The sequence below is a fragment of the Barbus barbus genome (assembly GCF_936440315.1).
Source record: "Barbus barbus genome assembly, chromosome: 37".
NCBI lineage: Eukaryota > Metazoa > Chordata > Actinopteri > Cypriniformes > Cyprinidae > Barbus > Barbus barbus.
Window position 1 is genome coordinate 20145055 of NC_136715.1, and position 17027 is coordinate 20162081.

At 35.7% G+C, this 17027-nt stretch overlaps 1 protein-coding gene across 5 annotated transcripts; it reads right to left on the reverse strand.

Moving 5' to 3' along the window:
- Window positions 1-370: 370 nt before the first annotated feature.
- LOC306857242 (ran-binding protein 3-like) lies at window positions 371-16874 on the reverse strand. Of its 5 annotated transcripts, none has more exons than XM_079397071.1 (19): window positions 16816-16859; window positions 15700-15735; window positions 15413-15494; window positions 11868-11923; window positions 11747-11783; window positions 11179-11265; window positions 11015-11086; window positions 10634-10699; window positions 10369-10461; window positions 8988-9100; window positions 6561-6665; window positions 5697-5779; window positions 5518-5593; window positions 5305-5410; window positions 4684-4808; window positions 4477-4597; window positions 3592-3734; window positions 3339-3498; window positions 371-2474 (listed from the first exon to the last, which is right to left on the reverse strand). In XM_079397071.1, exons 3-19 carry the CDS (start codon window positions 15426-15428, stop codon window positions 2431-2433), a joined length of 1503 nt encoding a protein of 500 aa, XP_079253197.1. In that variant the 5' UTR covers window positions 15429-15494; window positions 15700-15735; window positions 16816-16859; the 3' UTR covers window positions 371-2430. The 5 variants fall into 5 exon arrangements, with proteins under 5 accessions (XP_079253197.1, XP_079253200.1, XP_079253199.1 ...); XM_079397074.1 differs by having other exon boundaries at window positions 372-2474; window positions 5697-5773; window positions 16816-16856; XM_079397073.1 differs by lacking the exon at window positions 15700-15735 and having other exon boundaries at window positions 372-2474; window positions 5697-5773; window positions 16816-16874.
- Between the last annotated feature and the right edge of the window lie 153 nt (window positions 16875-17027).

Consider the following 17027-nt stretch of genomic DNA (forward strand, 5'->3'; position numbering starts at 1 on the left):
TTATTGTAATATAATTGCATCTTTTATTCAATTATATTACAATAATTTGTAATGACCCACACTAGCAGACAAACTGTCTTCTATAACTTAAGATGAATCAGTTTTGCTTCTTAAAAACTCTTTAAACTGCATAAAACAGCAAATCTCATAAAGTCACATTTCACCCCAAAATCAAATGAACTATTGATGAATGAATCAAATGAAGTAACTATTGATCAAATTAATAATTTATTGTAATATAACTGAATATATTATCGAATTGTGGCATTATAATGTGACAATTATGACATAAAACGGATTATAAACATCATGTCTGGACACAATGGCTTTTTTCAATCAAATTAACAAAATTTAAGCAGAACAAATAATACCATGATTTACTCAATTTAATTTTTTTCTTTACATTACAATAATTAGGATGCATTTTTTTCTCTATTAAAGTGGGCTGAAAATTAAGGTTGGATGAAAGTTCTCTAGAAAAATAAGATCACAATGCAAACCATCTTAAAGGAATATTTCACACACATTAAAATTAATCACCCTTCTTAACTTGGAGAAATGTATCATTCCATCACTTGCTCACCAATGGGTCCTTTGCAGTGAATGGGTGCCGTCAGAATGAGAGTCCAAACAGCTGATAAAAACATCACAATAATCCACACCACTCCAGTCCAGTCCATCAGTTAATGTCTTGAGAAGTGAAAAGCTGCATGTCAGTAAGAAACAAATCCATCATTAAGGCATTTTAACTTTAAACTGTTCCTCATGGCCAAAATATGATTTCATAATCCATAAGGCTTCCTCCAAAGAAAAATAGTCAATCCCATGTCTTCACACCAAAATACACTGACAGATTTGATTAGAACGGTTTTGGATAGTTTTTGCCTTTAAACAGCGCTTAATCTGTGCATACTTCTCTCCTGATTCAGACAAGACAACGTTTTAACTGGAGAAAGTTATGGATATGAAAATAAAAATGTCTTGATGGATTTGCTTCTTACAAACATCCAGCTCGAGATGTCAACTGATGAACTGGAGTGGTGTGGATTATTGTGATGTTTTTTCAGACTCTCATTCTGACGGCACCCATTCACTGGTGAGCAAGTGATGGAATGCTACATTTCTCCAAATCTGTTCCCATGAAGAAACAAACTCATCTACATTTCGGGTGGTCTGAGGGTGAGGACATTTTCAGCAAAGTTTCATTTTTTGGTTGAACCATTCCTTCAATGATCTTATTTTAGTGTGAAATACAACCCTGACAGATTCTGTGAGATTCACCCCAACAGGCCAGTTCTACAGCTGCGCAATCACAAAACGTAAAATATGCTGTCCAAATTTATTTTAACAACATTTTTGTTAAGAGAAACAGAGCACAGAATCATTCACTAATCTAACGACAAAAACTTCTCAAAGTATTTAGGTGCAAAACACTGTATATAGTATTACGATAGTAACAGACAATACATAACCCATTTTATGATAATAATTAATGTCCTTAAGACATTTTACTATAAAACTTTTGATCCTAAGCTATGTACAATACTAACTCGATTTACAGGACATATTCATAAAAATATACTGTCTGAAAAGGTACTATTGCATTGAAACTGGAGAATAATTTACAGAAAGTATTTGTACAATGGTTCCTTTTGATTGCTAGTTGAGGTCAACCTCACTGCAATGATATGCAAAAGCTGAAACATTTCACCCCAAAAATAAAAACTCTGTCATTGTTTACGCATCCAAACCCAGAATCCTCAAAAAGATCTGGTTTACAACAGAATTTTCATTTATAGACTAAATTTTCCTCTAAATAAAGAGACTAAACAAATTTGATGAATAATATAATAAACAAGGTCCACTTAAAGCTGCGGTGTGAAAGTTTCTGATTCTGAAATGTTTAGAAAAATTGACATGGATGATCAGCTCTCTTTTAATATTGTACTGTTCTACAGCCCTATAGGAGTAAATTAAATGCAACTTACACATCCCATGACTCATATGAAGTCATTCTGAGATCTAAAGTGAGAAAGTGACAAATGATTTGAACAAAACAGCTGAAACTGAGCAGAACTGTGATGGAAGATGAGATGGGACAACAAACATCCGTGTTTGGTTTCTGTGTGCACTCTTGTTTCCACTCAGGAGGGAATGGAGTAATTTAGTCTCACATTTAGAATGGAAAAATGGCTTTACTAAAACACTAAGAGCCTCTCATTTTCATCAATATGATGACATTAAGAGTGTTATGTGTCCAGTCCTGAAGATGAGCTTTTTTGCTGTTAAAATGCAATAAATAAAACCAACTGAACACATGACTACAGTACACCTGAAGGAGTTTGGAGAAAAAACACCTGCATAGTATTTGAGCGGATCAGAGGGCTGCAGTGAGGCATTGTGGGGTAGATATCAGCAGCAGGCACAGCACTATATGTCACCTGTGGATGGGCACACACCTGCCTCTGGATTACCTGAAACATTTTTTTTTAAATGGTTTAAATGAGCAAAGCACAGATAATAACAAAACACACACAAAAAAAAATAAAAATACAAAAATGGGTTGTGGAAATCAGGGAAAAACAATGCTAAATGCAAATAATAACAGAAGTTCCTATATAGACATCTATGCTTAGAGCAGCCAAATATATATAAGGAGAAATATATAAAAGGAGAGGTTAAAAATCTAGTTTAAAACACGTCATCTTTGATTCATGAAGGGTTCGTGTGGTTTATAAAACTTCTATAACATTTGCAAGTTTCCATTTAAGGACTAAAAATTTCCATGACTGATTTGGTGGACAAAAAAATATATATTATTAATTATTATCAATAATTATTACTAATAAAAATAGATAGACAATAATAAAAGGTAGTCAAATTAATGAGGCTTATTTTCTTTATAATGATATCAATATTTAATGGATGTTTTTGAATTTATGCCACCCAAAAACATCAAAAATCAAATTTAATTTAATTAAAATATGCATTTAACTGAAAAGATGTACTGAAGTCAAGCGATTGTATTTTTAAAGTACTGTTAAATAAATTAACAATTGTGGACAACAAATTAATTAATTTTCTAATTAATAAATAAAAAATATTAAATATCTCTCTCTTTTTTTTTGTAATATGAATGCATTTTAAATTTGATTTAAATAAATTTTTGTTTTGTAAGACAAAAAAAATGCTGGATTTGTGAATCCTGAACATGAACCAAATCAGTTAAGAGTGGCTGCTATAAAACAGTTCCTGATAATATCATGTCAACAAAAATAGTTTTGATTTGATTTTTTTTATTTAACAACCATAAACTTGATAGTGATATAAAATATTACCTGGAGCAGGCGTGGCTGCTGTGGGGGGCGTGCGGGACTCATCGTCGTCGCTGAAGCGGATGGCCAGCTGGTCGTCAGACTCCTGCCCGCTGATGCTCCGCAGCGCCAGGATACGATGGTGCAGGGCTGCAAAGAGCTGCGCAGCGTCTTTAGAGCTGGACTGATAGATGAGATGAGACCGGATGAGACCAGAAACACAACACTGACTGACTCAAATCAGCTGTGATGATATAATCATTCGGTGCATTCTTACAGATATGAGGAAGACTTTGACGCCCTGCTCCTCTGTGTCCATGGCTGTTATTCTGAGACTCTTCTCACTGGCTTTATCCACTTGCATCTGAGGCCAAAGCTTAGTGTTGAGGATCACTCGAAGACTTCCCTGAGTCCGCATGACTGCAAGCCAAAAACAAACACTGTGATCAGCTATCAGTAAACAACAGCACTTCAGAATTTTCTTTCTAAATAAATGACACTGAGTCTATAATGAAAATGTGCTGTTTTTCATTAATGTTTTTTAATGAATTTTGTATAAATATTGCTCAAAGAAAGCATCCAGTAAATTTGAGCTGTCACTTTTAATGGTCTTGAAGTAACAGTTCATCTGATACCAAAAATGCAATCGACATTTACTCTCCATCAGTTCAATTCAAACTCATGTGACTTTCAAAGACCATCATAATGTTACAAATGATTCCCATTTCAAATAAACTTTCTTTTTATCATTACATTTTAAAGTATATTCAAATAGAAAGCAGTTGTATTAAATGCTAATATTCCACAATATTACTGGTTTTATTGTGTTTCTGATCAAATAAATGCAGCCCCGGTGAGCGTAAGAGACTTCTTTCAGAAACATTAACGGTAGTGAATATTATATGACTTCAGAAGATGTGAAATATTAAGTTATATGGACCATTTCTGTGTTGATATTTTTTTGTTCCTATTTTGATCCGACATTGTTTCACAGAAGAAAAAAAAAAATCTCGGATTTACATTATGATTAAATGACGACAAAACTTTTGGAGTGAACATTTTCTTTTAATATCAATGACTGGCCACTATCAAAACTCTATGCCAAATTCACAGTACAATATTGAAGTGTGAAGGTTATTTGATAACCTCTGCAGTGCATTACCCAGTCTGGAGTGTAAGGTGCCGTCATCAGCGGATGCCATGTCATTGAGCCTGAGCACTCCACATCCTCTCTCCACCCATGACTGAGATGTCATCTCAAACACAAACAAGTTACACTGCATCTGAAAACACACAGGAAAGAGCGTCATCTTCTCATGTGTTTTTATGAAGCTTGTCTGTATGGATCAGATGTGTGAGCTGCTCTCACCTGCAACACGTTGCTCTCAGACTCCTCTCCTGTCCTGACTTCCACCCGCTCTAATAAACACTTCTGCGGTTTGTGTGCTTCGTGACGTGCCGCCGACTCCTCCAGAGACTCTTTCATGTTGTCACCTACAGCACATAATTTCAGAAATATTTCTTGAGCAGCAAATCAGCATTATGGAATGACTTCTGAAGCATTATGTGACACTGAAGACTGGAGTAATGATGCTGAAAAGTCAGCTTTGCATCACAGAATTTAATTATTTTAAAATATATTCAAACAGAAAACAGCTCTTTTAAATTGTAATAATATTTCACAATATTACTGTTTTTAGAATGTTTTGAATTGAGCTTCGATTAAAAATCTTCTTGACATTAGATACTTGATGTGATTGTTTTATTTATTCATGAAGACAATTGTGGACTCATGACAAATTGCAAGTCGCTTTGGATAATATATATACACACACACACACTTTGCTAGGAAACATATACAGAATACGCATGCATGTATGTTTTTAGTGGCAAAGGTAAGCATACTGTGCTATTTTATTAACATCCTGCCACTTTAGCTTTGCTTTTAAGACTCTGTGCAAGATTAAAAAAAGTCAAAAAAAGCACATACTCTTCTCCACTTGATCATGTGAGGAGGAAGTCTGGCTGAACAGGCCCCTCTCTGACTGAGGCTCTTTGCTGCTCCCTGGTGGTTCAGTGCTGAATTTTGGCATTGCCTATAAACATGCAATACATAAACATTTCAAGAACTGTGACCTATGATAACTTGACCGTGCCAAATCATGACATACATAAAGGTTTAGAAAAGAATTTACTGTTTTACCAAAACACGATCCAACATGTTCTGCCCAAAGACAAACTTGACACTGTTGGCATTGTTGCTGTCAGGTTTTTGTGCACTATGAGAAACAATATTGATGCCAAGAAAAGTTAAAAGTTTCTGCCTGAGGAGATCTGTAAAAATGTCTATAAAAATTAACATGAACACTTCAGCTGCAGTACCTGGAAGCGATATACTGCAAGAAGTAATTTGTTTCTTCTGAATCGCCACTTTTGGATGAGACACAGCTGTTGGCCACCTGCAGCTAATACAATTATACTTTCAATCAACAAGACAAAACAGTTTTTACTAATTAAAGTCAGAACTTAATAAAGAATTATTAGGAATTAGGACTGGGTGATACAGGTAAATTATATCTTGATCTTTTTCAAATATTCTATATTTACAGTAAAAAGAATGAAATAATATCTCCTAAATATTTGCACTGAAATGGTTTATTTTTGTCATTTCATCGTTAACTAATCAAATCAACCAAACTGTATTGTCAAACTTATGACGTAAAAACTAAAACCAATTAAAAATCATCAAGGCATCTTCTTCCCAACTGCTTTTTATATAAATAACATGATGAAAAGTGATTAATTCATTATTAATTGCATCTATATGAGCTGAATTTATTAAATATGTATCTATTATAAGGTGAATTATCAGCATTATTACTCCAGTCTTCAGTGTCACAAGCTCCTTCAGAAATCATGCTAATATGCTGATTTACTGTGCTGCATAATATTCGTGGAAATAGTGAGAGACATTTTTCAAAATTCTTTGTATGAAACTTACTGACCCCAAATTTTAACACGACATTAATGTTTTTTGGGGGGTTTTTTAAATCGAATACACATTATGTGGGGATGATGCAAACAAAACAATGAAGAAGAGTGTTTTGAACTGATTCATGAAATTAATTTAAAATGTTTCCTACTGAAGTTTAAATAAGAGATGCTAAAAGAAACTATACTGTAAATATTCAATGTATAACCCAGCCCTAATAGGAATGAGACAATCACACAGAGAACAAATCAAACCTTTGCTCTGTCCCTCATATTCTGTCCAAACACAAAACTGGTCTCAATTGGGGCACCTTCAGTTTTGTCTTCTGTTTTGTGGCCAAAAGTGCTGTTGCTCTTTACCTTAAAAGAAATAACAAAAGGTTTTTTAAGTTTAAAAGTGTGACCAGGCTGCTCATATCCTGTTCTCTTTGTTATAGTTACAGTGAGGTCAATAAGTATTTGATCACCCTGTGATTTTGCAAGTTCTCTTACTTAGAAATCATGGAGGGGTCTACAATTTTCAGCATAGGTGCATTTCCACTGTGAGAGACAGAATCTAAAAATAAAAATCCGGAAATCACATTGTATGATTTTTTTAACAATTTATTTGTGAATTACTGTGTCAAATAAGTATTTGATCACTTGAGTCAAATTTTTTTTATATTTGGTACAGAAGCCTTTGTTAACAATTACAGAGGTCAAACGGTTCCTGTAGTTCTTCAGCAGGTTTGCACACACTGCAGGAGGGATTTTGGCCCACTCCTCCATACAGATCTTCTCTAGATCTGTCAGGTTTCGGGGCTGTTGCTGAGCATCACGGAGTTTCAGCTCCCTCCAAAGATTTTCTATTGGATTTATGTCTGGAGACTGGCTAGGCCACTCCAGAACCTTGATATGCTTCTTATGGAGCCACTCCTTGGTTTTCCTGGCTGTGTGCTTTGGGTCATTGCCATGTTGGAAGACCAAGCCATGACCCATCTTTAATGCTCTGACTGAGGGAAGGAGGTTTTTGCCCAATATGTCACAATACATGGCCCCGTTCATCCTCTCCTTAATACAGTGCAGTCGTCCTGTCCCCTGTGCAGAAAAACACCCCCAGAGCATGATGCTTCCAGCCCCATGCTTCACTGTAGGTATGGTATTATTGGGAGGATACTCATCATTCTTCTTCCTCCAAACACGGCGAATGGAGTTAAGACCAAAAAGTTCTACTTTGGTCTCATCTGACCACAGGACTTTCTCCCATGACTCCTCTGGATCATCCAGATGGTCCCTGGCAAACTTCAGACGGGCCTGGACATGGGCTGACTTAAGCAGGGGAACCTTCCGTGCGATGCAAGATTTTAAACCATGACGTCTTAGTGTATTACTGATAGTAGCCTTGGAAACGATGGTCCCAGCTCTCTTCACAGCATTGACCAGCTCCTCCCGTGTAGTTCTGGGCTGATTCTTCACCATTCTTAGCATCATTGATACCCCACGAGGAGAGATCTTCCGTGGGGCCCCAGTCCGAGGGACATTGACAGTCATTAGCCTCTTCCATTTTCTGACAATTGCTCCAACAGTTGTTCTTTTTTCACCAAGCTTGTGAATGTCTACAATTTTGTCTCTTGTGTCTTTTGACAGCTCTTTGGTTTTGCCCATGTTGCTACTTAGACTTTGGCTGATTGTGGGGTCTTTATGACAGCTAACGACCTCAAACAGTTGCTACTAATTTAGAATCATGAGCAGAGTGTAGCTGGACTATTTAAAAGCAAAATAACAGGTCTTTGAGGGTCAGAAATCTGGCGGATAAGCAAGTGATCAAATACTTATTTGACACCGTAATTCACAAATAAATTGTTAAAAAAATCATACAATGTGATTTCCGGATTTTTATTTTTAGATTCTGTCTCTCACAGTGGAAATGCACCTATGCTGAAAATTGTAGACCCCTCCGTGATTTCTAAGTAAGAGAACTTGCAAAATCACAGGGTGATCAAATAGTTATTGACCTCACTGTATGTGTCAGAGCTTCAACTAGAAATACGAGGTCAGCCAAACAAAACAAAGACATTCAGAACAAGATGACAAAGTATTTTCTGGAAGCCACAGCCATGTAAAATAAAACTAGACTTGTCTGGCCTTTGGACCATAGCCCATGCTGCGTTCAAACATGCTTACATTTGTCAAATATAAAAAACACAGAGTGCAAACATTACAGTGACCCGAAAAATATGTTGACACTTTCATGAAGCCACAATTCAAAATGAATATGAATCTCTGTGTTATATAACTAAATATCAAACAAAGTGGCATTTGATGGAAAAACTATAGCACAAATACACTTCTTAAGCAAAATAATACAAAAACTATTAATCGATTTCCTCCCAAAGTGCACTTAAAGGGATAGTACTCCCAAAAATGAAAATTCCGTCATCATTTACTCACCTTCAATTGTTCCAAACCTGTATGAGTTTCTTTCTTCTGCTGAACACAAAAGAAAATATTTTGAAGAAAGTGGATAACCAATCAGTTTCTGGTCCCCATTGACTTCCATTGTATTTTTTCCCCATACTATTCAATGGGGGCAGCTGTTTGATTGCCCACATTGTTCTTAATATCTTCTTGTATGTTCAGAAGAAGAAAAGAGAAAATAGATAATGTTATCTAGGACATGGGCTGTTGTCAGTCACGTCTTACCGATGACACGTCATCATCCTGTGTGCCAGCAGCAGACGTCTCCGAGTTACGTTCACAATCTGCTCCTCCATCTGAGAGGTCCTTCGCTCCGTTTGAACTGCTGTTGCTCGTGTCTAGTGAAACAACAGACTACAGCTGTTAGTTCTAGTTCTCTTTCAGATCTATTTGAGTTGATATTCATCATGTACTAACTATGGGTGTAACGATACACGTATTCATACTTAATATTTTCAATACAGGTCTTTCGGTGCGCATGTGCACGGAACAAATATAGCATTGTTTTAAACAATGCACACGAGGAACCTTATTTGAAACTCCTAGTTTTATATATCTTCATTTGACTTAATATCAATTCCTAAATCCCAAGATCTTTTTTAGTCTATACTGTTTCAGTTGATGCATGAGTAAAACTTCACTGGACATACAGCTCACCTACTGTCCAATAATTGCCATAAGCTTTGTGTTTTATTATTTTTGATAAGAAACAGTCTCATCTTTTAAATTCTGTCCAATTAAACAGGAAAGTCAAACAATAAATACCGCTCTGATGCTCTTTGATCGCAAAACAGCAGCGGAGCCCGAGTGAAAGCAATCTTCTTTATTACTAGTTTTATACTACTAGCGCAAAATAGACATGAATGTACATATCACGTCTCATGTAATCGCTCAATCAGTGTTTCAACCATGGAAAGACATTAATAAAACAGCTTGTAAACAATGTCACACTTGCCTCTGCAAGCCAATCAGGGCCCATAAATCGTTACTTCACCACAGAAATATATGCACTATATTAGCCTATATATTCATTATAGTTATTTTTTATACATAATTTATAATTAGTTAATGTAAACACTGGCAATTTACATGTTCACATACTTTTTATTTGAGTGCAGATTACTGTATCTTAAAATAAATATTAATTAAATGTAATAGCTCTGGTGTTAATTGTAACCATTAATATTATAGCAATGTGCAAGTAATTAGGATCCCTATACAGTTTATAATATTGACTTAATCCTTTATTATTATCCTTAAGATATTATGGTAACACTTTAGAATAGGGAACACTTATTCACTATTAACTATGACTTTTCCCTCAATAAATTCCTAATTTGCTGCTTATTAATAGTTAAGTAAAGTAGTTGTTAAATTTAGGTAAATTAGGGATGTAGAATAAGGTCATGAAGAATAAGGCATTAATATGTGCTTAATTACTACTAATAAATGGCTAATGGGAATTTTTACTTTACAAATTACAGACATGGCCGATTCGCACGGGATTAAGATCACAGACAACCTCTGTGATTATTACAAATGACTGGAGGTCACCAGGTAATACTAATCCCGTGCGAATAGGGCTTTAGTGTACCCTAGTACTCACTGTTCCGAGGGGGGGATCGAGCCAGAGGGGGCTGCAGCACCGGAGGTCGCAGGATGCTGCGCTGGGCTTCTTTGGGTTTCGGGCTGGGGACACCTGAAACGAATCAATCAAAAGACATCGCTCAGGCCCTCTGTGGGTCTCAGGCACTGAAAGTTCAAATGGTGACTGTCTATGGAATCATGTAAATAAAACAATCTTATGAAAGCCCCACAACTGGACATTAAGCAGATGGTTCAAAACAGCAGATGTTTCAACTCTGACTCACCAGCACTCGGCGCCTGGCCATGGATCAGAGTCGGGGGTTTCAGGCGAAACCCCACAGTTTTCTCTTCTGGGAAAACGAAAAAAAAAGGTGATAACAATAGAAGTCAACATGAAACAAAAACTCGCATTACTTTTTTAATGCACAATATTAGTCTTGTGCAAAGGTTTGTAATAACTGGCCTTATTTTTTAAACAACTTTCATTTTGAATTCTGCCAAATACAGAGCACTTTTCTCAATCCAATCTAATTCCCAATGGATAAACTCCAGTCTTGATTGTTTTCTAACTCTGAATATGCTGTTTTACTCATTTCATGTCTTTTCTTACTGACTTAATACATAATGTGTGATTTGGTACAAATTTGAAGCACATTGAGTCTCACCAGGTTCTGAGTCGGAGTTTTCGGTTGGTGACTGGCAGAAATTGGATGGCATGAAAACATTATTCTTAGAAACTGTAAAAAGGAAAAGAAAGTGTGTCAAGAGACTAAATAGAAGATGTTCTAAATGCACTATAAAACCTGTAATTATTTTCCAGGTGAATTACCGGAATGAGTTGGTGGAAATTGCGTAAATGGTGATGTTCTTCCTCGTTTGGCTGCAGGATTGTAATTGCAATCTGCCGTATCAGAGTCTGGACAGGAACAGAAGGAAACATCCAGGAAAAGGGAAATTAAAAATTAAATGCATTCACATGCGATACTCACAAAAACTATCAAGCACATTTCAAAGATGAGTTTCACCCCAAGTTCAAAAGGAAAACAATTAGATTTTTCAAAAAGAAAATGTAATAACATTTTCATGACACAAGCACTTTCATTCTTTAAACATTAAATTGTAGCAACTGTATATAGCTTTATAGAATTTGATTCATTATTATTTATTTTTTTTTCAGTTAATTTTAGCAAGTAATGACTTTTAATTTATTAAATCGTCAAGCAAATTTTAATGTGCTTAATTGTGCAATTATTATAAAACAAACAAAGAAATACCCAATTTCCTTTAAGACACAAGTGTTTTACTCTAATATGTCCCAAATATGTACCAAACATTTCTTTGTGAAATTGATCCTTTCAGTAATATTTTCTGTTGACTGCAAAAAGACTGAAGCTCACCTTCTCCATCCTCTGTGCTGGATCCCTCTGCTGACCTCTGAGGACAGAAACAGTGTTTTAAGGCCAGTATTGGACAGATGTGACCTGAGTCATGCAGTAAAAACCGAAGTGCTAGTCTTACCTTTTGTGCTTTATCTTTCTGAAACACAAACACCGGAGGAGCAACAGCAGGTTTCTCTGCAAGTTAAAAAACAAGATTTGGTGTCATTGAGTGGATATGTACATGCTACAGCAGCATCTCATGAAGCCTTGGGAGTAAATAAATCCAAGACAGCAGATGCATCTGATTATATACATCTACGTACAGTATATTACAATTTAAAAATATTAGAATTCACTCAAAATTGTTAAATATCAATTAAAGTAGTTAATTAAAACTGACTATTGTAACCAAAAGTGTGATTTGTATGTGTATTAGGGCTGTCATTTTGACGTGCGAGTATGACTAATTAAATTGTAGAATAAATAAGAATTTTATTTAAAGACTGCTGTGAACTGTAGCCCAATGATGGGATGTTATATATCCAATTATATGGAAATAAAATACACAATATATTAACATTTGAAGCTACTTTTTGTTTTACGATGTTTTGCATATTCTGAATGGTTGCATCTTTTTCTTAAATGCTAATTTATCCCTGTAAAGCCTAAAATATGAAATCATAGTCATAAAAAAAATAATTTTTCAAACAGAACCATTTATTGAACCTTGGACAAACTCTTTAAAAAAGTGCATGTGTTTTTGTTGAGTACCATACGTTATACATCAGGGCCCGTATCCCTAAAGAATTTTTGTGCAAAAAGTGGCTCCTAGCAGCCAAATTCTAAGAAAATTCTCAGAGTCATGACGTTTTCTTAGAATTTCCCCTAAAAGTGACACGAAAATCCCAGTTAATATAAAAGCTATTCCTCAAGATTCCTAGCGCTTAAAAGGGCTCCTAAGGCGAGATCTGCTAAGAGCAGGGAAGAGGACTTTTAGTGGCTTAGGAGTTCCCCTAAGCAGCTGCACAAAATGGCCAACAGAGGAGGCAGGAGAGATGTCCTGCAAACACTGGATGACAGGGAATTATTGAGACGCTACAGATTGGATCGTGCAGGAATCATGTTTGTGGTGGATCTCCTTAGAGATGCAATTACTACTTCATTAAGGACAGCCCCTTGAGATAGGCCATCTTGTTTTCAATGGGGTCCATATGGGAGTGAAAGTACAAAATATGCCAGCTAGGATATTAATATGAGCAAATAAGACACAAATCATTATTTGAACAGGGTGTAATGAGCTTAAGTTTTCACATATTTTAGATTCTAATGTTAGGCTATAACCCCTACAGCTTACTATTCATTTTCCAGATATTTTCTTGAATGTGAAATATTATTTACTATTACAGTCTGCATAAGATTAGAGTGTATAATTATGTTTATTGATTTGAGGGTACATCCTTTGCTCATTATCACCAAAAGTTCATTTTCATCAAACTTGTAGGATCAACCAATCACGGCTTTTGAAATGATGACTCATACCTAGCAACGGGGTCAACCACACCTCCTCACTAAGATAGGATTTTCCATCCATTCCTTGCTCAGAGTTCACTGAAAATGTTCTGGAATCACTTCTAAGCTAAAACTCCTGGCAAGGAATTTTTAGGTTAAGTTAGGAGCTCTCTGAGAGGATTCTCAGAATCTTTAGGGATACGGGCCCTGGGCCCGTATTCATGAAGAATTTTAATGCAAAAAGTAGCTCCTAGTGACAAAATTCTAAGAAAATTCTTAGAAATGTGGGCGTTTACTCTTAAAATTAAAGAAAAAATCCTTGTAAAGAAAAAAGTAATTCAGAAAGCATCTTAACCCTTAAAAGAGGTCTTAAGGTCAAACTTGTTAGGAGTATGGACGAGGACTTTTAAGGGGCTTAAGAGTTTCTTTAACAGCGGAGAAAATGGACGAAAATGAAGAGGGAGAATGTGTTGCACACAATGCATGACAGTGAGTTAATAAGACACTACACATTAGTTCGTGCAGGGATCATGTTTGTGACTGATCTTATTAAAGACATGCTAACATCTCAGACACCGCGCAGAATTGCCATAGCGCCAGAGATCACTACATTAAAATATTTGGCAACTGGAAAAATGCAACTATGCAGCAGTGATGATTTGGGTCTGTTACAGCACTTATTAGGCTTATATGTCTCTGTTCATTTCCTATTAAACACAGTAAATATGCAGGGCCGCGAGTTACTGTGCCCCCCCACTTTCCATCCTCTCCCCTCCTTGCTGAACGCGATCGATTTTGAAAGCGAAAGTACCGATAAAACAGCGCACATAATGCGATTGCATGCTTTAGCGAGCGTCAGCAACTGCACGAGATCACAGACTGCAGCCCCCCACCCCCCGACACACAGACACACACACACAACGTGATTTGTGCCCCCCCTAGAAATTTACATGCCCCCCGATGGAGGTGCCCTGGCGCCGGCTCTGTAAGTATGACAGCATGGTAAATAAAAAATTAAGAATATATATATATACATATATAATGTGTGTGTGTGTGTGTGTGTGTGTGTGTGAAAGAGCGAGAGGACAAATTCCGCCTGTAATTTCAAAGTGAAGGCTTATAATATACCCTACTCTTAAAAGCACTCTTTTATTTCCTTCTTGACAACCAACCAATCACAGTCTTCAAAAGATTGTGTCATACATAGCAACGGGGTCAACCCCGCCTCCTCACTAAGATGAAAGTTTTTGTCTTTTCCTTACTCAGAGTTGCTCTCAGATCGGTCCCGAATCACTCTTAAGCTAAGACTCCTACGTAAAAGTTTTTAAGCTAAATTAAGAGTTTTCTGAGAGGATTCTTAGAATCTTTATGAATACGGGCCCAGGCTTTTATGGCTTATATGATACAGCAGTATGATACAGTAAAATATAAATACAGTACAGTACAATACAGAGACCCAAACTGAGCAAAAATATGCAATTTGGTGAAGATGCTGATATTTATATGGCTAAGTAGTAAGATGACATGCTTAGTTTTATGATATATAGTAGTTTCAAAACATATAATGCAAAGAAATACAATTAAAAATTCAGACATGAACAAATAAATATTCCTTAAAAGCCTGATCATATATGATACTCAACTTAAAAATGATTTTTCTAGAAAATGCATGTATGATAAAGTAAACCCAAGCTGTTTCAGTTCAATAAATGTTCCTCTTGAAATGTTACTAACAACATTACAGTTATTCTTGTTTACTTTATAAAAATCTGTAAATATTTCACAGCGAAAAGACAAGCTGAATTCTTTTTATCAGGTAAAAACCTTTTAGTATAATTATAAAAACATCCCCCATGTGTTTCCAATTATACTAAAAGGCTTTGTACCAGATAAAAAGCATGAAGATTGTGTAAAGTAGATTTTTCAGCAACGTGTTGATCGTTCACTTGTACTTAATATGGTAATATTTCTGTCTTCATTTCCCTGTGTCTATTTTTATGTTACCACAAGGCCTTACAAAGATGTGTGGCTGCCTATAATCTTACACCCCACACATGTACCAGTTAATGGCTCAGATGTCTAACTCAGACCATTTAATATCTAATGATGACTGCCCCAATAATATCACTGAAGAAGTGCAGATGAGATCCTCATCCGTTTGCCAACACAACTCACCGTTCTCATCTGCCATGCTGCTGTCTGATCCTCCGCAGGGTGAAGTCAAGATCTTCTGTTTCCAACCATTAGAGAGAAAACACTGAATAAAATATGACGGCAAAAGCACAAGAATTTTGTTAAATAAAAGACGACATGACAAGTAGTAGCCAAAGCTACCCATCTACAAATGCAAAACATTGCATTAAAGGAACAGTTCTGCAATAGTTCTGAAACGGAATATTCTTATTTGCTCAGCAACCTCATGTTTATAAACTTGAAAGAATCAGTTTTCAAGTTTAACTCACTGATTTAATGATCCTGTCGTAGCAGTCTACAGCTCACTGGAGGGAAAGATTTTCAGTTAATGATGGCTTTTTTAAATTGTTGTTTCTCACTCAAATTGCATATACATTTATGGTCATTTTGAGTCCAAATGAGTCCATTGTGTATGTTTACGAACAACCTAAACATTAGATGTTGTTTTTAACCAAATATCAAAAAAGGTTACATTATTATATGAGTTTGGATATTTTTATATATATTTGGATATAATTATTTAGTATAATAAAAAAAAATGTAATGTTATTTTTTAATAGAATACGCACATAACGCATAAATAATACATATAAAGCTTTACCTAAATTGATGTCCACAGTCGAAAATGACTGGCCTTCAAAAGGCTACAGAACAACATTTTGTATATGTTTATTAATTAATTAATAAATAACAATAATAATACACTTTTACAATTAAAAATGTAACTTTTATAATAATATACACATAAGCTAAAGCTTTACCTAATTTGGTGTTCCCAGTCAAAAATGACCAACCTTTTAAAAACTGCTTGTAAATCTTTCATTTCGCTTTATTATTACCAAATCTTGCATACAATCTTTTTTCTTTCACATTAGCACAGGTTCTGTATTTTATCTCGGAAGTGACTGATCGTAAATCTCACTAATCTGAGCATATACCCCTCAGTGAGTGAACAAAAAGCATTATTTGTGAATAATTCTGGCAAAATTACAGCTGAACACGTTAGAATACCTCAAACGAACGCAGCTTAACGGTTAAACGTGATACATCCACTCCTACCACAAATAAACACCGATATATAGACAAAAATACTTGCCTACACGTTTATGCAGACAGCAGAAATAACAAATATGTCTGTAAATGCTAAGCACACTTCTGTGAGAGAGTATAAATAACCAGAAGTGCATGTAAACATTAGTTCTGTCTCTGACTGAGGCCGGTGCGTTCAATGCCACGATAACATTTCATAATTAAATCAACTGAAATAAGCAAACACTCGGTCTGCCAGCTCCAGACAGTCTCACAAATCATAACGTGATTCTTTGTACTTAATTAAAACAAATAGAGAGAGCTTTACTGGTATTTCTTGCACAAACATCTCTTACCCTCGTCTGTCACCTCCGCCATCTTACTTCCGCTGTCTACCCATAATCCTCTGCGCTCTACGTAACGGCGACGTTCTCGAAGAGTAAAAACGTCGTGATATTTTACTAGAATTATATAATTATACTGCTATTTTATTGTCATTTTAAACAACATGAGAACAATAAACGCGTTAGTTTTCCACAAATACAGGAAAATAGTTGCAGCTGATATT

Excerpts from the sequence above, each read along its gene's own strand:
- LOC306857242 (XM_079397071.1), bottom strand. Across the intron at positions 11,266-11,746 it reads CAGCACAGAGGATGGAGAAG|ACTCTGATACGGCAGATTGC; the intron begins GTGAGCTTCAGT and ends GTTCCTGTCCAG. Across the intron at positions 5,411-5,517 it reads ACATGTTGGATCGTGTTTTG|GCAATGCCAAAATTCAGCAC; the intron begins GTAAAACAGTAA and ends GCATGTTTATAG.